The sequence below is a fragment of the Lithobates pipiens genome, unplaced genomic scaffold (genome assembly GCF_037356315.1).
Source record: "Lithobates pipiens isolate NorthernLeopardFrog02 unplaced genomic scaffold, aLitPip1_a1.2 Scaffold_1, whole genome shotgun sequence".
Lineage (NCBI taxonomy): Eukaryota > Metazoa > Chordata > Amphibia > Anura > Ranidae > Lithobates > Lithobates pipiens.
Genome location: NW_027507685.1, coordinates 120,632,171 through 120,656,362, shown reverse-complemented (window position 1 = coordinate 120,656,362; position 24,192 = coordinate 120,632,171). Strand labels below are relative to the sequence as shown.

Genomic DNA, 24,192 nt, shown 5'->3' with positions numbered 1-24,192 from the left:
ATACCCTATTACTTTTCCAGTCCTTATAAGGACCTTTGTGGAACAAGTAGGTTGTGAATGATTAGCAGACTGTACCTCAGTCCCTATACTGATAAAGGACTGCTGCAGCAGAAGGGCAGCAGTCAGCAGTAGTGCACCTCAACCCTATATATTGTGGACCTATACCAGTCCTTAAGGAATAGCAGACTGTACCTCACTCAACCCTATGTACTCTCATACCCTATTCCTTTTCCAGTCCTTATAAGGACCTTTGTGGAACAAGTAGGTTGTGAATGATTAGCAGACTGTACCTCAGTCCCTATACTGATAAAGGACTGCTGCAGCAGAAGGGCAGCAGTCAGCAGTAGTGCACCTCAACCCTATATATTGTGGACCTATACCAGTCCTTAAGGAATAGCAGACTGTACCTCACTCAACCCTATGTACTGTGGTACCCTATACCTTACCAGTCCTTATAAGGACCTTTGTGGAACAAGTAGGTTGTGAATGATTAGCAGACTGTACCTCTGTCCCTATACTGATAAAGGACTACTGCAGCAGAAGGGCAGCAGTCAAGTATAATATTATTTCTATATTTGGAAGAAAGAATATTATACGTGTACAAGCCTATTACCATACCAGTCCTGAAAAGAACCTTTGTGGACCTAGGAGTAACAGCTACTGATTAAACTGACTTTCCCTCACTGCCTCACACACAGCTTCCTGCCTGTCCCTATTTAAACTGACAAAACACAGGCTGCTGGAACAATAACTTGAATAGCACTTTTGTGGACCTAATAGTAACAGCTAATGATTAAACTGACTGTCCCTGAAGCACACAGCGTCCTGTCCCTCTCTCTACACTGACAAGAGACAGGCTGCTGCAACAATCAGTAGCACAGCAGTGCCTCAAACCTATATCCTGAACTACACCTAACACCTATACCAGTCCTGAAATGAACTTTTCACACAAAACACAAAAAATGAAAAAGGTAGGTGAATACTTTTGCAAGGCACTCTATATACTGTAAACCTTAGTATATGTGTACAATTCCACCAGGACTCTTCTTGGCCTCTTTGTTGATATTGCTTGTACATTTGATCTACAGTCAGGTCCATAAATATTGGGACATCAACACAATTATAATATTTTTGGCTCTATACACCACCACAATAGATTTGAAACAACAGGGATAAAACCCAGCGTCTGGTGATGTCTATGCGTTCCAGACTTCAGGCTCTAATTGAATGCAAAGGATTCGCAACCAAGTATTAAAAAGTGAAAGTTCGATGGATGATTGTTAATCTGTCCCATTACTTTTGGTCCCTTAAAAAGTGGGATGCACATATACAAACTGTTGTAATTCCTACACCGTTCCCTGATTTGGATGCAAATACCCTCAAATTAAATATGAAAGTCTGCAGTTAAAGCACATCTTGGTCGTTCCATTTCAAATCCATTGTGGTGGTGTATAGAGCCAAAAAGATTAGAATTGTGTCGGTGTCCCAATATATATAGACCTGACTGTATGTACACTATCTCAAAAAAGTGAGTACACTCCTCACATTTTTGTAAATATTTTATTATGTCTTTTCATGTGACGACACTGAAGAATTGACACTTTGCTACAATGTAAAGTAGTGGGTGTGTACAGCTTATGTAACAATGTAAATTTGCTGTCCCCCTCAAAATAACTCAACGCACAGCCATTAATCTCTAAACCGCTGGTAACAAAAGTGAGTACATCCCTAAGTGAAAATGTCCAAATTGGGCCCAAAGTGTCAATATTTTGTGTGGTCACCATTATTTTCCAGCACTGCCTTAACCCTCTTAGGCATGGAGTTCATCAGAGCTTCACAGGTTGCCACTGGAGTCCTCTTCCCCTCCTCCATGATGACATCACGGAGCTGGTGGATGTTAGAGACCTTGCGCTCCTCTACCTTCCATTTGAGGATGCCTCACAGATGCTCAATAGGGTTTTGGTCTGGAGACATGTTTGGCCAGTCCATCACCTTTACTCTCAACTTCTTTAGCAAGGCAGTGGTCCTCTTGGAGTTGTGTTTGTAGTCATTTTCATGTTGGAATATTGCCCTGCAGCCCAGTCTCCGAAGGTCATGCTCTGCTTCAGTATGTCACAGTACATGTGGATATTCATGGTTCCCTCAATGAACTGTAGCTCCCCAGTTGCGGCAGCACTCATGCAGCCCCAGACCATGACACTTCACCACCATGCTTGACTGTATGGAAGACACGCTTGTCTTTGTACTCCTTACCTGGCTGTCGCGACACACGCTTGACACCATCTGAACCAATAAATTTATCTTGGTCTAATCAGACCACAGGACATGTTTTGGCAAGCCATGTCCTTAGTCTGCTTGTCTTCAGCAAACTGTTTGCTGGCTTTGTTTACTGGCTTTCTTGTGCATCATCTTTAGAAGAGGTTTCCTTCTGGGACAACAGCCATGCAGACCAATTTGATGCAGTGTGCGGCATATGGTCTGAGCACTGACAGGCTGACCCCCCACCCCTTCAACCTCTTCAGCAATGCTGGCTGCACTCATACGTATATTTCCCAAAGACAACCTCTGGATATGATGCTGAGCACGTGCACCTGTCCTGTTAAACCTCTGTATGGTCTTGGCCACTGTGCTGTAGCTCAGTTTCAGGGTCTTGGCAATCTTCTTCTAGCCTAGGCCATCTTTATGTAGAGCAACAATTCTTTTTTTTTTCAGATCCTCAGAGAGTTCATGGCCGTGAGGTGCCATGTTGAACTTCCAGTGACCAGTATGAGAGAGTGATAACACCAAATTTAACACACATGCTCCCCATTCAAACCTGAGACCTTGTAACACTAACGAGTTACATGACATCGGAGAGGGAAATGGCTAATTGGGCCCAATTTGGATATTTTCACTTAGGCGTGTACTCACTTTTGTTGCCAGTTGTTTAGACATTAATGGCTGTGTGTTGAATTATTTTGAGGGGACAGCAAATTTACTCTGTTATACAAGCTGTACACTCACTACTTTACATTGTAGCAAAGTGTCATTTCTTCAGTGTTGTCACATGAAAAGATATAATAAAATATTCACAAAAATGTGAGGGGTGTACTCACTTTTGTGAGATACTGTACTTTTATTATCTAGATAACTGGTTAATTTCCCAGGAAGGGAAACAGTTTTGCTTACAGAGACCCTGTCCTTGGTGGAGGCACTGTCCACTTTATTATCCAACCCACTCTTCCACTTTACGAAGGTTCTGATTTTCTTATTTACATACAGGTTTAGTACAATATCCTGTTTGGGGAGGGCCATTTCTCACCCCCATCCTCCTTCCTTCCCCATAAGAGGACTAAACATAAAAGGCAATCTAGTATTTCTAGGCTGATCAATAGGTCATTCCATCAAAATGTGTTTTTTTTAGGCCCACAAATGAAGCCTTCTGCAATTAGATGTGGGAGACTCCCCCACTGGGTCTCCTACATCTAATCACAAATGGCCCCATTTGCAAGTGTGAATGGGACCTGAATTAAGCCACCCATAAATGGTTTAAATCTCAACCAGTTCAGCAGGGACCAGTCGAGATTTGAACCCTCTGTAAGCAGGCTGATTGCAACCAAGTTGAGCTTGGGCTCAACCAGCATGTCAGATTTTTACATATGATTGGCAGGGGACCTAAATTACAAATGAGAGCCCTGATTCCTGAGTCAGTCTGTAAAGTTGGCTATACACTGTTCAAATTGAGTCTGGTTTCTGTTAAAGTAGGTGAAATTTAAGCAGTGTGTGACCCTGTCTGTACTCTACTGCCAGATACCCTTTGATCCAAAATGGAAGGAGCTAAGTGGATAAGTCTCAAGCCATAAAATGACTGCAGCCTATCAGAATACATTAACTCCAATGGAAGATCTATCCATCTGTGTTGTTTGACATGGATGGAGGAAGTTGATACATTTTTTTTCATTCAGCCTGAAAAATCTACATACAGTATGTATAACCAGATCTCTCTGCCAAAAATCCAGGCTTTGATCCCACCCAACTGTGAGAACCCCTCATAACGGTCCCATCAGGTGTGCAGACGCAAGAACTCAACAATATCCTTGAGAGATAGAAGAAACTTTTATAAAGGGTATGTAACTCCTAACAATAATCATCTTCTGTTTAGTCGATGTTGGTCTGTTAAATACCAATAAAGGAGTTTTGTTATAAAAAATAAAAAATACCCTGCTAATCCTGCCAGAAATCTTGTAAACTAATAACTTCCTCAAGAAGATAGATGAGAACAATGTAACTGATAGGAATGCAGTTTTATCAGTTTTCTTGTTCCCAGCTATCTCTAAAGACAACAGAACCACTCTCTTCTATGCAAAGAGGAGAGGGGCAGAGTACTATAGTCCTGGTCTGTTTATGTTGTCCTGATAGAGCAGAGTGAGTGTGTGTTGTCTGCTTAGGACTGGAAATGTTTCTGACAGAATCACCAGGAAAAAACTTAAAAAAAAAATGAATACACAACACCTAAGAAGCATTAAGTATATTATATTATGTTTTTGGGTTTAGATACACTTTAATTCTCTAGCACCCACAAAAATCTAAAATATACATTTTGGGTGAAATGACACTTTAAATGCCCCTGGCTGAGAAACTGTACTCTAGGAACACTTTTTTTCCCCATTTTTTTATTTATTTATTATTTTCGATGTTACACAAGATGAAAAATTCATGTGGGACTTATTCCAGAGGGCTTTGTGAAGCTTTTATTCAGAGATCAGAGCGCAGGGATCTTAGCTGCAAGCTTGAGATACTGTAAAACAAAACGGCAGTCAGATTATCAGGCGTCAGATCTCACATTTTAAAGAAAACCTTTTTCCTCGCCCTGCTTAATACAGTGCATCTTACAGAGCAGAGATCAGCAGATTTTAATGTTTTGTCAATTAATTGCAATATGACAAGATTCCAAATTGTACTTTTCAGGAACAGATTTAAAACTAAGCGAAGCAACATTTAAAAGGAAACAACCTCCTAATTTCCTAAAAAAATACAAATAAAAAAAAGAAGATAAAAATGATAACTACAGATACAATAGACATGGAGAATTTACATTCTACATGACTTTTTTTGGATGGACGTGCCTTTGCTAAGCTGCCTTTGTTGTCAGAAAAAAAATTGGTGTTTCAGTTAGGTGAGCTTTATAAAGCAATAAGCAGAATATGAAAATAGTTTATGGAATTTCATATGTGGCAGGATGCAAGATTCATTGCTAATACAAATCCAGACTAAGAGCTAAATGTTTAAGAAAATAAAAATGATGACATTCAAAAATGTATTTCTTTATTCTACAAGCATATAGATGTATAGCACTCCATAAGTACAATGCCTAATCAATGTTAATTGCTTTATTAATAGATTGATAGAGCCACCCTTTTCCATGATGTACAAAATAATGTAGGCCATACATGCAAAGATTTTGATTGATCAAAAGTTGACTGTCAACTGATATTAATCAGATACTCATATAAACCAATTCATTTTCCTCTGTTAATTAAAACTGCAGAATGGTTGCTCAAGAATGGCTGTTCCCTGCAGTTAGTATGAACTTTCTTTAAGCAATTTTAGTTGTGTATTAGATCTGTACATGTATGGGCATCATTGGCGATACAAACAAAGGTGAGTAATGCAGGTGATAAAAAAACATTAAAATACAGTACTCTAAGGGCTCATTCACACATGCAGTGCCCTCTGAAGAGCAATCTGTGTTGGATTGCTCTTCATAAGGCATTTGATAGGCAGTGAGGAGGCGCTATGTCACACCTGACATAATCCTGTATCTGGTGTATTACTGTGTGACAATTGGGTGCATTGCACATGGTTGCAGGGGAGTTGCAGCACAGCCCTATAGTCCTGTATAGGTCGCAGATAAAAAAAATATTTTGGCTGGGGTTCTAACCCTTCTCTGCTGTATCTAAATGTTAAAAAAAAAAAAGTTCTGGCTATACCTATGTAGCTCTCACCTCCAAAGGAGATGCTGCTTTTCAGGTCCTCTGTTCCTGTCTTCACGAAATCTACAAACAGCCCCACGCACTCTGACACACCTGGCTGGTGGGGAATTATTATTGTAGATGTATATGCCGTACCCCAATTGCAAAGGAAATATTAGACAGCAGCAATAATATGCCAAACAGTTAGACCATAGCAGGGAACCGATTACAAATAGGTGAACAATAGAAAGAAATGCACTGTAAAGAAAAGAAAATTGGTGTAGAGGGAAACTCCTCCTAAACCCTATGGTGGGGCAATCCTAACTAGGGAGAGCTATGCCTTAAGCCAGCCATAGATGGATTGAATCTGGGCCGGGTCCTGCTGATTCAAACCATGTATGGGCATGTGGAATTGATCAATCAATCATCTTGGGTACAACCAGCCTGCTGGATTTCACATGCAATTATTGCAAGCAGAAGAAAATGAACAGCAGGGCACTGAGGTCAGTATCAAATAAAAACACTTTATTTAAATAAGCAGCACACTTACATTGAAGCTAGCATGAAACAGCATGGATAGGGAACACCTGAGACCAAGCAACTGTAATCACTGTGAGGCTGTAGGCATCACTGTGCAAACAGAGACCGGGGATGACAAGGAACCAGCCAGCTCAAAGTATGGATATTAGCAGCAGCGTTCTGAAAGTATGGATATTAGCAGCGCCGTTCTAGGCTGCACACGAGGATGGCAGCTATCAAAATGCCTGGTGGATGTCGGGAGAGGGGGTGCGCATGACCCATTTTCAGGGACTTTGCCCTCTTCTTCAAATGCATCAGTATGCTTCAGATGCAGTCTAGAACACTGCCGCTAATATCCATACTTAGAATTGGCTGTCTTCCTGTCATCCTAGGTCTCTGTTTTCTCAGTTAGGCCTACAGCCTCACACTGATCACAGCTGCTTGGTCTCAGGTGTTCGCTAGCTATGCTTTTTCATGCCAACTTCAATGTAAGTGTGCTGCTTATTTGAATAAAGTGTTTTTTATTTGATACTGGCCACAGCGCCCTGCTGTTCGTTTTCTTCTACATTGAGGTGATCCTACCGAGATCTTCTGCGGGAGCTGCAGAGGTTCCAGTCTTGGTCCCTTGTCCTGTTCAGCCATCCATTCAGTTGCCTCATCCATTCCTCTATCCTGTTGATGATTTACAGATACAGATGAAAGTTACAATGGACTTTGCATTTCTCCTAGGAGCATCGTATGTATTGTGTACTTGTACACTCGTTGGATTAATTATTGCAGGCAGCTGCTATAGCCACTAACAAATATTGTTTCTCCCAGTGGGAAGAACATTGAAATGGAACACAATAGCTGGATTCCCCTGTCAACACTGTCTGTGGTTGCTGGAAAGAAATTCACTCCATCTATGGTGGTCCTTACTAAGACCTCATACACACAGGATGTTTTTTTTCCCTCCCCTGGATGTCCTTGTTCCAGTGGAGGATAAAGCAGTTTACAAAACACGCCTAAAGCCATGCACAAAAAATGTTTGGCCATGCATTCATTCATTCCATTGTCCAGAATATTCATTTATCTAACGTGTGCTTAAAAAAAAAAAAAAAAAACATTGGAATCCATGCATCCAGCACCCTGCATGTAGATTAAGGGGCCAGACGCATGAATAGGGGGGGGCAGCGCCCGTGCGCCTCTAATAGACAGACCACCACTGGTCTGTATATGCAGTAAAGCATGCTTGTTATACTCACTGTGGAACTGAAGGGGTTTATCCTCTGCATTGTGTAAAAAAGGCTGTTTGATCATGTCTCCTCTGATCCTTCCCTTCTTCCAATGTCCCTAATATATCTCCTAATAGTACAGAGGCTAGGGGGCCAGCTGCATATGATCAGCACAGGGCCAATTAGCACCATCCAGATAGAGGGTCTGGGGTCCTGCATCCTCATAGGACAATCATGGGAGAATGAAAACTCCTCCTACAAGCTTTAACTAGACACTGATAGAAGTCACATGAATGCTATATACTGCTGATGAAAAAAAGGTATTTAGCAGTGTATATTTACTAAAACTATTGCATTTCCATGTTCTGTGTACTGTGGGAGACCAGATATAGTGAATGCAGGGTCCTGGTTTTAGTAACACTTTAATACGCCTCTAAATGCTTATGCCTAGAGCATGGCCACATAAGCTACCATAGGGGTGCATTTAGAAGCTAAAAAAAAGTCAATCACCTGTAAAAGCAGCATTTTTTATATCCTGTGTGCATGAGGCCAGCAGTCCGCAATATAGCCTCTTCTCCTGGCCAACTTGTTGGGGCCCAACTGTTAAGTCAGAGCTTTCAGGACAATATCCCTTTAAGCACTGATGATGACAGTGGCTCTGGTCCTTTTGAACACGGAGAAAGTCACTGGCTCTGTGATACTTGGTGGCAACACGTTCTCTCTTCTGTTAAATTACAGTGTGGATTTGGGCAGCGGCCTTTCATCAACTCCTATGTCAGCAGGTGACCTTCACTGTGTGAAGCGCAGCTGATCATTGTCCACAGCATCCTTTCCCATGGTCAAGCATTGGGCTCTTCCATCTTTTGTGGCTCTCTTCAATGTCCCAAAATGTCTGTCACCATGCCTGTCTCTGAGGTGCAGTGGTGAGTATTCTGTCAGCAACCAAAGCTGCATTCAGTCCTCTCAGAACATCTTCCACACTTCTTCCCAGCCTGGGAAAACGGTACGTAATCACCTCTCCTTGTTGCCCTGGTGCCATCAAGCTAGCTCAGTATGCCAGAACTACACCTCCCACAATCCTTGCAGTCCACATTCTGTCTTCTTTCCTATTGGGTAGAGGACAGGCTCAACACAGGCTGTACACAGCTCTGCAATAAGAGTCCCCTCCCGTAGCTATGTCTGTGTAAAAGCCTCTTCTGTTGCTAAATACACAATCCTTTGCCTGTCAGTGTTGCAGACTGGGCTATATACATGTTCATGCCATTTTAAAAGTTGTTTCTGTATTTTAAACCTTTAAAAAAATAATACTTGGTAATTCTGTTATGGAGGCCCTTGTTTAGGCAAGACCTGTTATAGTTTGACAACGCTCTGTTCCTGTCTGATGGAAACTACAAGTGGCTGTGTCACATTTTACAGTCATGATCCACTGTTGTCACCATCAGACAACTCACATGGGAATCCCTGGCAGAAGTACAAAATAAAAAACAGCTCAAGCTACAATACTCACCTCCTTTCTGGCGCTGTCCCCTGCAGACTAACCAGGTCTTATTGGTTGAAGGACCTCTCTCTGCAGTATTCAGGATCTTCCCACCACCAGAGGGAGACGGGGCAAAGAGGACCTGTGATGTCACCGGATCAGACCCAGCATCACAGAAAAAAAAGTAAGTAGAATAAAACATTTTTAAACGCTGCATGGCTACAGCTTTGGAGGGATAAAGGGGGAGGTGGGAACCTGAGTCTGGAGCTGGGTTTGAAGATACACAGTGCTTTAACTATCTAAACAATCTATTCATTTACGATCCAGTTTGGCAAACCAAGAGACTACTGAATTGTTGGTAAATCTATCAAAGAATTTGCAATTGGATTCTATTGTGCTCGGACCTCTTTTTTTTTCATGCAATATTCCACCACTGCTCCAAATGCTGCCTCTCTCCTGTCAAGTTAAACAATTTATTAATGGCCTGGCACAGCCCCAATGTTCCATGTTACATAGGGGACAGTGCTGGCTGGGACTGGAGTCCTTCTCAGTGCCCCTTAACCACTTCAGGACCGCCGTATTGCCAATGTAGGTCAACACAATGGCACAGGCAGGCACAATCACGTAAATGTACGTGAATGCCTTCTAGCGGGTGGGGGGTCCGATCGGACCCCCTCCCGCTAGATACGGCGGTCCCTTTCGGTGCCGGAGCGATCGGCGATGAGGGGATGGCCGTTGGTTTCCGCCCATCCCCTCTCGATCGCTCCTGGCCAGTGACGAACTTCCTCCCCTGTGAAAATGTAAACACAGGAGGAGGAAGTGATGTCACACTCCTCGTGGCGGTCTTTTTGAACCGGACAGCGAGGAGTGAAGACGTCCAAGTAAGTGCACCAACAGTCCACTGACACATAGGTACACACAGGCACACATTTCACCCCAGTCACCCCCCGATCACCCCCCCGATCGGCCCCCCGCCCCCCCCCCAGTCACAGTGTCACTAATGCAGTGTTCATTTATTTATTGATCACTACATTTAGTGTCAGTTGTGTCTGTAAAAAGTGTCAGGGCAGCTAGTGTTAGGCCCCTTTAGGTCCAGGGTAGCCCCTTAATAAAGGTTTAACCCCTTGATTGCCCTCCCAGTTAACCCTTTCACCCTCTTTTACCAGTGTCACTAAGCGATCGTTTTTCTGATCGCTGCAATAGTGTCACTGGTCCCGCTAGGAAGCTAGTTTTTTTTTAGGTTCAACGCCAGGTTTTTATACCGTTAGGTACCCCGATATATAACCTAATAAAGGTTTTAACCCTTTGATGCCCCTAGAGTTAACCCTTTCACCAGCGATCGCTGCATAAGTGTCACTGGTGACGCTGGTTAGCCAGTTAGTTATTTAGTTATTTAGGTTCCCCGTCAGGTTTTTATAAAGCTTCAGGTACCCCCATATAAATACCCAATAAAGGTTTTAACCCCTGATTGCCCTTAGTTAACCCTTTCACCAGTGATCACTGTATAAGTGTTACGGGTGACGCTGGTTAGGTAGTTCGCTTTTTATAGCATCAGGGCACCCGCCATTTATTACCTAATAAAGGTTTAACCCCCTGATCACCCGGCGGGTGATATAAATTTGGTTTTAGGGTCAGAAAGGGTCTGCGTCGCCCCAGGCAGTGCTAGGTTAGTGCCAGCACCGCTAACACCCACGCGCAAAGCATACACCTCCCTTAGTGGTATAGTATCCGAACAGATCAATATCTGATCTGATCAGATCTATACTAGCGTGCCCAGCAATTTAGGGTTCTAAAAAAACGCATTGTTAGCAGGATCAATCCAGATACCTGCTAGCACCTGCGTTTTGCCCCTCTGCCCAGCCCAGCCCACCCAAGTGCAGTATCGATCGATCACTGTCACTTACAAAACACAACACACATAACTGCAGCGTTCGCAGAGTCAGGCCTGATCCCTGCGATCGCTAACAGTTTTTTTTTGTAGCGTTTTATACAGTCGCTGACAGGCTAGGTGCTTTTTTACCTGTGAGTCTCACTACTGTACCCCTAAATTTAGAGCCCAAAATGGCAAAGCGAAGGTACACTAGTGAAGAGGCCTACACGTTTCTGAGCATGACAGATAGTGAAGAGGAAGACACTGATCTGTCAGATTCAGGCTCAGAATACGAACCTGTAGAGGACAGCGCCTCCATGTCAGATAGCTCTGACGACGAAGAAGAGGTCCCTGCTATTGTCAGGCGTACCCGACCCCGATTTTCTGATGTTGTTGAGGGGCAGGAACCGCAAGTCCCTCGTATGGAGTATAGAGCCAGTACTAGCGCCGCTCATCCTTTTGGTGAACTGGCAAGCACCAGCGGCCTAGTACACCCTGGACGTACATCCAGCACTGCAGTAACACGTGGTGACGTGGCGAGTCCCATAAGTGCAGTTCAAGCTGGCGAGGTGGCAAGCACAAGTAGTGTCCCACTGCCACCAAGAAGAAGACAAAGACAGGCCCGTCGTACCCATAGTGCCCTTCCTGCAGAATTCGCCTATCCCAATTCAGTGCCCACCACTTCTGCAGAACCCGTACTTCCCCCATTCACTGCCCAACCCGGTATTCAGGTGGATACAGATGATTTTACGCCACTCGATTTTTATTCTCTGTATCTCACGGAAGATCTCTATAGATCTATTGTGGACCAAACCAATTTATATGCTGGTCAACGCATCGCCGCTAATCCCCAGTTGCCGTCTCTTGCCAGAGATTGGAAACCAGTTACGGTTTCCGAATTTAAGACGTTTTTGGGCCTTTCCCTCAACATGGGCACACATAAATTTATGCGGATGCGGGCTTATTGGTCCACGCATCCGGCTGACCACATGCCCGTGTTCTCTAACTCCATGTCCAGGAAACGATACGAGCAGATCTTGCGGTTCTTGCACTTCAGTGACAATGAACTTTGTCGTCCACGTGGAGACCCTGAATACGATCGGCTCTACAAAATTCGGCCCCTCATAAACCACTTCAACCAACGTTTTGCAGACTTGTTTACTCCCCAAAAAGTTGTCTGCGTTGATGAGTCCCTGGTTAAGTTTACTGGTCGCTTGTCATTCAAACAGTACATTCCCAACAAGCGTACCAGATACGGGGTCAAGCTCTATAAGTGCTGTGACAGGGCCACAGGCTATGCATGGAGCTTTATGGTTTATGAGGGTAAAGATAGTTACGTAGAGCCGGAGAACTGCCCTGATTACATAGGAAGCGCTGGCAAGATAGTGTGGAAATTGGTGTCACCCTTATTCGGAAAGGGGTACCACTTGTACGTGGACAACTATTACACCAGCGTGCCACTGTTTAGTCATTTATTTGATAATCAGATTGGAGCATGTGGCACCGTGCGACCTAATCGCCGGGGCTTTCCCCAGCGGCTTGTAGATTCCCGTCTTAGGCTGGGGGAGAGAGCCTGCTATCGGTGTAATAATTTGCTCGCTATGAAGTGGAGGCATAATAAGAATGTTTTCGTTCTTACCTCCCTTCATGCAGACACGACGGTCCAAATTTCTACGGCGACTGGTATTGTGGAGAAACCCCTCTGTGTCCACGAATATAACAAAAATATGGGAGGGGTGGACCTCAATGACCAGATGTTGGCGCCGTATCTAACTTCCCGTAAGACCAGACGCTGGTACAAAAAAGTGTCTGCTTACTTATTTCAATTGGCTTTGCTGAATGCTTTTGTGCTATACAAAACTTCAGGCGGAACATTAACCTTTCTTTTCTTCCAAAGAGAGGTTGTCACAGAGCTTCTGTTTCCAGACGGTTCTGTACCTCACCATTCCCAACCAAATGCAGTAAGCCGGCTGCATGAGAGGCATTATTCTTATGTCCTCCCGAGTACCCCTACCCAACGAGCCCCCCAAAAAAGATGTCGTGTCTGTAGCAAGCGCGGATATAGGCGTGACACCCGTTCTTATTGTCCACGCTGTCCTGGCAATCCTGGTCTTTGTCAGGGTGAGTGTTTTGAACGCTACCATGAACTAGTGAAGTATTAGCGTAGGGTACAGCATTTCACAGGCTAGGCACACTTACACAGGGTCTCCCAAGATGCCATCGCATTTTGAGAGACCCGAACCGTTACAGTTACAGTTTACAGTTAAAAAAAAAGTGTATAAAAAAAAAAAAAAAAAAAAAAGTAAAATAAAAAAAACAAAAAAAATATAAAATATAAAAACCAAAAATAGTTGTCGTTTTATTGTTCTCTCTCTCTCTCTCTCTCTCTCTCTCTCTCTCTCTCTCTTCTCTCAAATTTTTTATACTTTACTGTTTACTGTGTTATTGTTAACCATTTTTCATGTTTTCATGTACGCCATTCAGCTGCAGCGTGGATTTATTTATCTTGACAGCAACAGCGTTTGCTCCCACGATACATAAAGCAGCGACTCCAGTGCTGTAGGAGGTGATTTCACCACCACAGTTAAAAAAGAGCATATATGCCGAAGCATGGGGGCATAAGGGGGGGAGGAGCGATTTTGTTCCTAATGCCGCGTACATACGGTCAAAATTCCAACGGAGGGCTTGCCCGTGGAAAAGTTTGAACGTATGTACGCAGCATAACTTTTTTGCGGGAGGATGCCCCCATGCTTCGGCATATATATATTTTAGGCACAGGTTGTGTTAAAAAATGTTTTATTTTTTACTGTTTTTTTTGGCAATTACTTTGCAGGTATGGTATGGTAAGGTTTTACTGGGATGTTACTTTGTTTTAACGTTAACCATAATTTGCTTAGCAGGTACGCCATTCAGCTGCAGCGCGGATTTATTTATCTTGACAGCAACAGCGTTTGCTCCCACGATACATAAAGCCGTGACTCCAGTGCTGTAGGCGGTGATTTCACCACCACAGTTAAAAAAGAGCATATATGCCGAAGCATGGGGGCATAAGGGGTGGAGGAGCGATTTTGCTCCTAATGCCGCGTACATACGGTCAAAATTCCGACGGGGGCTTGCCCATGGAAAAGTTTGAACGTATGTACGCGGCATAACTTTTTTGCGGGAGGATGCCCCCATGCTTCGGCATATATAAATGGTGCATGTATGTCCATCATTAGAAGTGGGTGGATGAAGGGAGGTATCTAATGGTGGGCATACCCACCGATCAATCTCTTTTTTTTCGTTCAGACAACATGACTCTCAGTAAATAGCTTGGGGTGTCTACTTTCCAAAATGGGGTAATTTGGGGGGGTTTTGTGCTATTTTGGCATTTTATGGCCTTTGCACCCTTAGAAATCCTGAAGGTGGTGATTGGTTTTCGGGGTGCCGTACGCGACTAGACTCCCAAAAAGTCCCACACATGTGGTATCCCCATACTCGGGAGAAGTAGCTGAATATATTTTGGGGTGCAATTCCACATATAACCATGGCATGTGTGAGCAATATATCATTTAGTGATAACTTTTTGTACATTTTTTATTTTTTATTTTTTTTGTCATTATTCAATCCCTTGGGACAAAAAAAAAAAATATTCAATAGTGTCAAGATGGCCCTCGGCAAATAGCTTGGGGTGTCTACTTTCCAAAATGGGGTCATTTGGGGGGGTTTTGTGCCATCTTGGCATTTTATGGCCGTCAAAACTGTGATAGGTAGTGATAGGTAGTGAGGAGTAAAATAAAAAAATTATGCCCTTAGAAATCCTGAAGGCGGTGCTTGGATTTCGGGGTCCCGTACGCGGCTATGCTCCCAAAAAGTCCCACACATGTGGTATCCCTGTACTCAGGAGAAGCAGCAGAATGTATTTTGGGGTGTCATTTCACATATGCCCATAGCATGTGTGAGCAATATATCATTTAGTGACAACTTTGTGCAAAAACAAAAAAGTTTGTAATATTCCCGCAACTTGTGGCAAAATATAAAATATTCCATGGACTCAACATGCCTCTCAGTAAATAGCTTGGGGTGTCTACTTTCCAAAATGGGGTCATTTTGGGGGGTTTTGTGCTATTTTGGCTTTTTATGGCCTTCGAAACTGTGATAGGTAGTGAGGGGTGAAATCAAAAATTTGCACCCTTAGAAATCCTGAAGGTGGTGATTGGTTTTCGGGATGCCGTGCGCGACTAGACTCCCAAAAAGTCCCACACATGTGGTATCCCCGTACTCGGGAGAAGTAGCGGAATATATTTTGGGGTGCAATTCCACATATAACCATGGCATGTGTGAGCAATATATCATTTAGTGACAACTTTTTGTACATTTTTATTTTTTTTTTGTCATTATTCAATCCCTTAGGACAAAAAAAAAAAATATTCAATGGGCTCAACATACCCATCAGCAGTTTCCTTGGGGTGTCTACTTTCCAAAATGGGGTCATTTGGGGGGGTTTGTACTGCCCTGCCATTTTAGCACCTCAAGAAATGAGATAGGCAGTCATAAATTAAAAGCTGTGTAAATTCCAGAAAATGTACTCTAGTTTGTAGACGCTATAACTTTTGCGCAAACCAAAAAATATACGCTTATTGACATTTTTTTTACTAAAGACATGTGGCTGAATAAATTTTGCCCTCAATGTATGACTAAAATTTAGTTTATTCGATTTTTCTTATAACAAAAAGAAGAAAATATCATTTTTTTTCAAAATTTTCGCTCTTTTTCCATTTATATCGCAAAAAATAAAAATCGCAGAGGCAATCAAATACCATCAAAAGAAAGCTCTATTTGTGGGAAGAAAAGGACGCAAATTTCGTTTGGGTGCAATATTGCATGACCGCGCAATTACCAGTTAAAGCAGCGCAGTGCGAAATTGGAAAAAGACCTCTGGTCCTTAAGGTATTTATTGGTCCGGGGCTGAAGTGGTTAAAGTGTATTTCCAGGTTTGCAGTCAAATTTGAGAAAAAAAAAAACAATATATGTTTGTGTTCCCATTCAGACAGTAAAAACACTACTACGTTGCACAATTTAACCCTTTCATGAGTAAGCCTATTTTTGGCATTTGGTGTTTACAAGTTAAAATCCATATTTTTTGCTAGAAAATTACTTGGAACCCCCAAACATTATATATATTTTTTTAGCAGAGACTCTAGAGAATAAAACAGCGATTGTTTCAATATTTTATGTCACCCGGTATTTGCGCAGTGGTGTTTTAAACGCAACTTTTTGGGAAAAGGGACACTTTCATTAATTAAAAAAAAACGAAACAGTAAAATTAGCCCAATTTGTTTGCATAATGTGAAAGATAATGTTACGCCGAGTAAATAGATACCAAACATGTCACACTTTATAATTGCACACACTCGTGGAATGACGACAAAGTACGGTACCTAAAAATCTCAATAGGCGACGATTACATTTTTTTTACGGTTACCAGGTTAGCGTTACAGAGGAGCTCTAGTGCTAGAATTATTGTTCTCGCTCTCAGACGATCGCGGCAATACTTCACATGTGTGATTTGAACACCGTTTACATACGCGGGCGCGACTTCTGTATGCGTTTTTTCTTTGCTTCACGAGCTCGCGGGGACGGTGGGTGCTTTTTTTAAATTTATTTTAAAATGAATAAATAGTTTTAAAAAAAATAAATAAATTTGATCACTTTTATTGCTGTCACAAGGAATGTAAACATCCCTTGTGACAGTAATAGGTGGTGACAGGTACTCTTTATAGAGGGATCGGGGGTCTAAAAGACCCCCAATCCCTCCTTTACACTTCAAAGTATTCAGATCGCCGAAAACAGTGATTCTGAATACTGTATATTTTTTAACCACTACAGATCCGCGCTATTGCCAAATGACGGCATTAGCGCGGACCTACATTTCCGGGACTACGTCTATTGACGTCGTCCCGGTTACGAGCGGCCTGCTCTGTGATCGGCGAGTCCGTGAGACTCGCCTGATCACCGATCCGTGTAAGGGGTCGATCCCGACCCCTTATCACGTGATCAGCTGTCAGCCAATGACAGCTGATCATGTGATAGAACGGAGCCGGTAATCGGCTATTATTCCTCCTCGCGCTGACAGCGCGAGGAGAGAAAAAAAAAGCCGATCACCGGCGGCCGTGATCGGGACATCAGTCCCGATCACGGCCATCAATACAAGGGACCACCTGCCACCTGCCTGTGCCCACCTGCCTCCCGCAGTGCTATCCTGAAGTAAAATAAAAGCAAAAGTAAGTGCCCCCCGTCAGTGCCCCCCGTCAGTGCCCATAGTGCCCACAGTGCCACCCACAGTGCCACCCACAGTGCCACCCCACAGTGCCACCCACAGTGCCACCCACAGTGCCACCCAATCTGCCTCAAAGGTGCTGCACCCAGTGCCGCCCATCAGTGCCCAGCAGTGCCGCCCATCTGTGCCCAGCAGTGCCGCCCATCAGTGCCCAGCAGTGCCACCTATCAGAGCCACCTATCAGTGCCACCTATCAGTGCCCATCAGTCCCATCTATCTGTGGTACCTATCAGTGCCCATCCGTGCCACCCATCCGTGCCACTTATCCGTGCCACCCATCCGTGCCATCTTATCTGTGCCCATCTTTGCCCATCAGTGCCGCCTTATCTGTGCCCATCGGTGCCGCCTTATCTGTGCCTATTAGTGCCGCCTTAACTATGCCTATCAGTGCCCACCGGTGCAGCCCATCAGTGCCCACCAATGCAGCCCATCAGTGCCCACCAATGCAGCCTATCAGTGCCGCCTAATCAGCGCACTTCAATGAAGGAGAAAAATTACCCGTTTGCAAAATTTTATAACAAACTATTAAAACATGATTTTTTTTTTTTTTTTTTTTTGCATCTTTTTTTGTTTGTTTAGCAAAAAATAAAACTCCGAGCTGTAACTAAATACCACCAAAAGAAAGCTCTATTTGTGGGAAAAAAATGATAAAAATTTCATTTGGGTACAGTGTTGTATGACCGCGTAATTGTCACTCAAAGTGCATCAGCGCTGAAAGCTGAAAATTGGTCTGGGACTGAGGGGGGTTTAAGTGCCCAGTAAGCAAGTGGTTAAAACCGGCGCCATTGGCAGCCGAGTAAGCGGGAAGTGACGTCATGACGTTGCTTCAGTGTTTACTATTAGAAGACTGGAACGAAGTAGATTACGGCTTTGTTCCAGTTCCTCCCCAGCAGCCGGAGGCATCAGATCGTGAATCGGTGCTCTCGATTGAACGGGAGCACCGGTAACAGCGGCGGGAGGCGGCGGGAGGGGGGGCGTCCCCTCCCGCTCCTCCGGCATAACAGCCGAGTGGCTTTTAGCCACTTCAGTTGTTATGGCTGGATAGCCAATCGCCCGCTGTAAGAAACGGTACCGGGATGATGCCTGCAGGTGCGGGCATCATCCCGGTATACCCCTCGGAAGCCGAGTACGCACATCTGCGTACGCTAAGCGGGAAGGGGTTAAAATAAGAGGAAACTCTGTCTGTCTCCACAAACAACAGAGTTTTCCCTCAATATCATCTAGAAGGCCAGCTTCTAGATCTTTAACCCTTTGTTAGGACAGACAGTGTTCAAACCTAATTTACAACTGATAAAGTGATCTGCCAGCATAGTACCCATAAGGCAAATTATGGCAAACATTAATTTCCCAGCCCCCTCGGAAAATAATTAGTTATGCTATGTCAATGAGAACATGTACAAATATAAAGTATGTGTTGTGTTATCCAAAACTGTCTGCAAAACTGGAAATACACTGTATTAGCAAAAGTATTGAGGCACATGAACTTTAATGGCATCCCAGTCTTAGTCCATAGGGTTCAATATTGAGTTGGCCCCTGCCTGTCCTTTGCAGCTATAACAGCTTCAACTCTTCTGGGAAGGCCGTCCACAAGGTTTAGGAGTGTGTCTATGGGAATGTTTTACCATTCTTCCAGAAGCACATTTGTGAGGCACTGATGTGGATGAGAAGGCCTGACTCAAAGTCTCAGCTCTAATTCATCCCAAAGGTGTTCTAACGGGTTGCGGTCACGACTCTGTGCAGGCCAGTCAAGTTCCTCCACCCCAAACTCACGCATCAATATCTTTATGGACCTTGCTTTGTGCACTGGTGTACAGTCATGTTGGAACAGGAAGGGGCCATCCCCAAACTATTCCCACAAAGTAGGAGCATAAAATTGTCCAAAATGTCTTGGTATGCTGACGCCATAAGAGTTCCCTATTACTGGAACTAAGGGGCCAAGCTCAACCCCTGAAAGACAACCTAACACCATAATCCCCCCTCCACCAAATGATTTTAGGGGGAACCCACACCAATTTTTTTTAAATGCAAGCACTCCTGAACCATACCAGGCCACATGTCCTCAATATAGGGGGGTGCTATGGGGTAGGGGGATCCCCCCAAGGCACTTTGTTCCTATGTTGATGTGGACAAGGGCCTCTTCCCCACAACCCTGGCATGTTGTTGTGGGGGTGCCAAGTTTGACTTATTGGAATCTGGAAGCCCCCTTTAACAAGCCCACAGATCCCGCCCCCCCATGTGAATTAATATGTGGTACATTTCGGGTGCCATTAAGAAATTATGACATTACAAACCTGTCCTGCATTTTGCTTCAATTCTGGAAATGCCTTTGTGTGAACAGAGCATGCTGAGGGGCTAGATTTAAAGGAGCATTTTAAGAGTTCATATATAGAGATGGCCTTGCGGTTCGCCCGGCGGTCGGTTCGCAGCGAATTTTGCATGTTCGCGGTTCGCCAAACCGGCGGACATATGCGTTTACATTGTGAAAGAACTTTGACCCATGATGACACATCCATCATGGGGTACAGGACAGCCAATTGAGACATTTCAGAACATGGACAATTGGACATTCCCCCTACCTTATAAATAGACCTGATCTGGTGGCCATTTTACATTCTGTCTTATTTCAGTGTAGGGAAAGGTTGCTGTGTGGAGCAGGGACAGACTGTAGTGACACAAATCGCTAGCTATTAGGTCCACAAAAGTCCTTTTAAGGACTGGTATAGGTGTACAGTATATAGGGTTCTGGTGCACTGCTGTGCTGGTGATTGCTGAGTGCACTGCTGACTGATTCTGCAGCTGTCTTTTGTCAGTGTAGGGACAGGACGCTGTTTGGAGCAGGGACAGTCAGTTTAATCACTAGCTATTACTATTAGGTCCACAAAGGTCCTTTTAAGGACTGGTATAGGTGTACAGCAGGCATGTCCAAAGTCTGGCCCGCGGGCCAATCGTGGCCCGCTGTCCAGTTTTGAATGGCCCGCCTGGCTATCAGGGCTGTCAGATGAGCGATCCCCTGCCGAACTGTACATCGGCACTGTGAGAAGCTCCTCAGCCCCAAAAGTGAAAGTAAAGTGCAGAGGTGTGTGCTGTGCTCTCTGCTTCCCCCTACAGTGCAGTACCCGGCAGAATGAGGAAGCTGGAAAGGTACTGTACTATGCTACAAGCTAGATTAGTTTTAAAAGTGCTTTATTCATGTGTGTGACATGTGTCTGTATGTGTGTCTGTATATATGTCTGTCTGTCTGTATGTATGTCTGTGTGTCTGTATGTATGTCTGTCTGTCTGTCTGTCTGTCTGTGTGTATGTCTGTATGTTTGTGTGTGTATGTGTGTGCGTGCATTTGTCTGCATGTGTCTGTGTGTATGTTACTTTTAATCCAGACCCCCCCCCCCCCCATTCCTGTACCATCAGAACTGCTTTTGTAAGGCTTGTGTGTAATAGCAGTCAGGACTGCTGCTCCTCTGCAAAGCAATCCATGCACGGATCGCTTTTCAGAGGCATTTGAAAGGCAGTAAAGAGGCATTATGTTGCCTCCTCACCACCTGTTTTAAGCCCGTAAATGCAGCATCACTATACCGCAACTATGCAATCCACACAGTTGCGGGGTAGTTGCAGTGCAGGCCCATTCACCCTGGGTATACCTCCAGCTGCAGCCATATCATGTGTACACCCCCAGCTGTTCCCTCTGCAGCTAAAGGGGGAGAAGTTGGGGGTGGTAAAAACAGCTTAACCATGTAGTTTTACTGCTCCTCCAACCTGACATGTGAACAAGCCCTTGGTTCACATCTGTGTGGCTGCATACTGCGTGTAGGGAAGCCCATTCATTCCAATGGGCTTCCCTACCCACAAAAATGCAGGGAAAGAAGTCCCCAATCTTTTTTTTTTTGAACTGCACCAAAAGCACCCTATGTTTTCCAATGTGTGGGGTACCATTAAGAATTAATGGTACCCCTAAAGAGCAGAGGCAAGAGAATTCTTGCTGGGCAGTGTATTAGTGCTTGAATGAACATGCAGACAGAAATTTAATGGTTCAATGGTCGGCCCTCGTGCATGTTCACTTCATCAAATCTGGCCCTCTTTGAAAAAAGTTTGGACACCCCTGGTACAGTATATAGGGTGCTGGTGATTGCTGAGTGCACTGTTGCCTGATTCTGCAGCTGTCTTTTGTCAATGTAGGGACTGAGGGACAGTCTGCAAATCACTAGCTACTAGGTCCACAAAGGTCTTTTTAAGGACTGGTATAGGTGTACAGTATATAGGGTTGTACACGTATAATCTACTTTCTTTCAAATATAGAAAGAATATTATACTTGACTGCTGCCCGATTCTGCAGCTGTCTTTTATCAGTGTAGGGCCTGGGGGACAGTCTCTATCATGGTGCTGGTGCTCTCTATCATGGTGCTGGTGTCAGTGCTCTCTATCATGGTGCTGGTGTCAGTGCTCTCTATCATGGTGCTGCTGTGGTGTCAGTGCTCTCTATCTTGGTGCTGGTGTCAGTGCTCTCTATCACGGTTCGGGTGATCATCTCCTGCACCATCTTCATAGCCTGCCCTGACCTTTCCTCTCCTCCATGGCCTTCATGCGCTCCTGAATTGTCAAAATTTCACATATAAAAAAAGAATGCTTGTCGTTGTCAATCTCAGATTCACTTAATACTTTTGTTATGTCAGTGTCCATGTGGTGAGACTATGTGTGCACATCTAGTAAGTATTTTGTGGCTGAAAATATGACCTGTAGGTTTTTAAGGTTCGCCTGCCATTCAAGTCATTGGGGCCCGCCGCAAACTTTGCGGTTCGCGAACTTTTGGCCACGTTCGCAGTTCGGGTTCGCGAAACGTCCCGTCGGAAGTTCGTCCATCACTATTCATATATGTGTTAAGAGCAAGTTAAAGGTTAGCTTAAAGATAAGCTTTGGGGTGGTTGTAAAAGTTATGTAAATAGAATGATCAAAAACCTTTGTCTAGTGATACTATAAAAGGGTCCCGTGGCAAAACAGTTCTTTTATGCCTCTCTGTTGTTGTTCCTCAGATTGACAGTGACCCCATGGAAAAAGCTGACCAGGAAAACCAAACTTCTGTGTCTGTCTTTTTGGTTGTTGGCTTATCAGAAGATAAAGAACCTCAGGCTTGTCTCTTCCTGGTCTTCCTCTGCATCTATCTCATCACAGTCATTGGTAACATACTCATCCTCTCTGTCATTTCCTCCAGCCAGCGACTACACACACCAATGTACTTCTTCTTAGCCAACCTGTCCATCATTGACATCATCTTTTCTTCTGTTACTGTTCCCAAACTTCTCTTTATTTTAGCCACTGCCCAGAAAACTATCTCCTTCTCTGACTGTGTCACCCAGCTCTCGTTCTTCCAATTCTTTGTGGTAGCTGAATGTTATCTTCTAGCAGTCATGGCTTATGACCGATATGTGGCTATCTGCTTCCCTCTCAACTACATGCTTATTATAAGCAAGGAGGTCCGCATCCGGATGGTCATTGCCTGTTGGGCCTGTGGCCTTGTCAACTCACTGACTCAGGCCATCTCTATCTTACAACTTGACTTCTGTGGTCCCAATAAAGTGGACCACTTCTTCTGTGACGTCACTCCTCTCTTCAAATTGTCTTGTTCTGACACGCGGCTTGGGGAGGCTGTGTTTTTATTAGTGGTGGTTTTAGCAGGTATGGGGCCATTGACTTTTATTCTGGGGACCTACATTCGGATTATCGCAGCTGTTTCAAAAATTAGCACCAGTAAAGGACGACTTAAAACCTTCTCCACTTGTGCCTCTCACTTCACCGTGGTGGCACTCTATTACGGTAGCGGCATCTTCAGCTACATTTGGCCATCCTCAACCTACGCCATGGACAAGGATGTCAAAGCAGTGGCCGTACTTTATACAATTATGACTCCCATGTTGAACCCAATTATTTACAGCTTGAGAAACAGGGAGGTAAACCAGGCCCTGAAGAAGGCTTTGAGGAACAAGAGAATACAATAATGTGATGTTTTAAACAAAACAATGTGATAGCTTAACTATAAAACGGTGCAATGAAAATTGATATTTTATTTTACTGAATCCAAATCAGGGAAAGGATAAATCTAGCTTCTGTACTGTTATGCCTGGAATATCAGGGGTGCACATCTCCCTTTTATCTTTCCCTCTTTTCTTCTTTCCCTTTCCTTCCTTAATTTCACAGGCTTTTCTTTCCTTTCCCTGCATCCTTTTTGAGTGACCAGTGAATTATATGGTATATTGATGTACGTGAAATATTGTGGAGATTCTATCAGACTCAAATTACAACTTGCAATCCTGGCTTAGCCTCCTCTCCCCCAATCAATTTACACATGCCGATATGGATATTAGCCACATGGTTATGGTTCCTCTTCTTCCTCCTCATGGAGTCTAAAGGAGTGACAGGGCCCCATGAATGTGCCAACTTTTTTGTTATTGATATTTTCTTGAAGTTTATTATGTTCTAGCACATAGAGCTAAGAAATATAACGAGTACATTTATTGGAACATATCATTCTGTCCACACCTCTATTACCGTGAGATATCATTTTGTATACAGAAATACCTTATGTAAACAATCTTTTGTCTTGGAATTTGATATGTAAATTTTCAATAAAAATGGTTGGAAAAGAAAGGTTAAATCCAATTCATTGCAGTGGATTTTTGCACTTTAATCCTGATCCTACAAAAAACACAATTCCTGCCCCTTGGTGGCTTCACTGACTTCTCCACCGTATCTGTGGATCAAGTCCCAGTTGTCACCCAGGCTAGACTTCAAATATGTCTGCCTTTGTTCATCTCCAATACATGGGAGCTGGTGTAATTAGTAGTTTACAGAAGA

General features: G+C 43.8%; 1 protein-coding gene across 1 annotated transcript; it reads left to right on the top strand.

Annotated features, from left to right (window-relative positions):
• The first annotated feature begins 4,684 nt into the window (after positions 1-4,684).
• Positions 4,685-23,936, top strand: LOC143974182 (olfactory receptor 1M1-like). Its single transcript, XM_077475319.1, has 3 exons — positions 4,685-5,155; positions 9,218-9,345; positions 22,374-23,936. Exon 3 carries the CDS (start codon positions 22,389-22,391, stop codon positions 23,334-23,336), a length of 948 nt encoding a protein of 315 aa, XP_077331445.1. The 5' UTR covers positions 4,685-5,155; positions 9,218-9,345; positions 22,374-22,388; the 3' UTR covers positions 23,337-23,936.
• The last annotated feature ends 256 nt before the right edge of the window (positions 23,937-24,192 follow it).

Excerpts from the sequence above, each read along its gene's own strand:
- LOC143974182 (XM_077475319.1), top strand. The coding sequence starts at position 22,389 with ATGGAAAAAGCTGACCAGGAAAACCAAACTTCTGTGTCTGTCTTTTTG.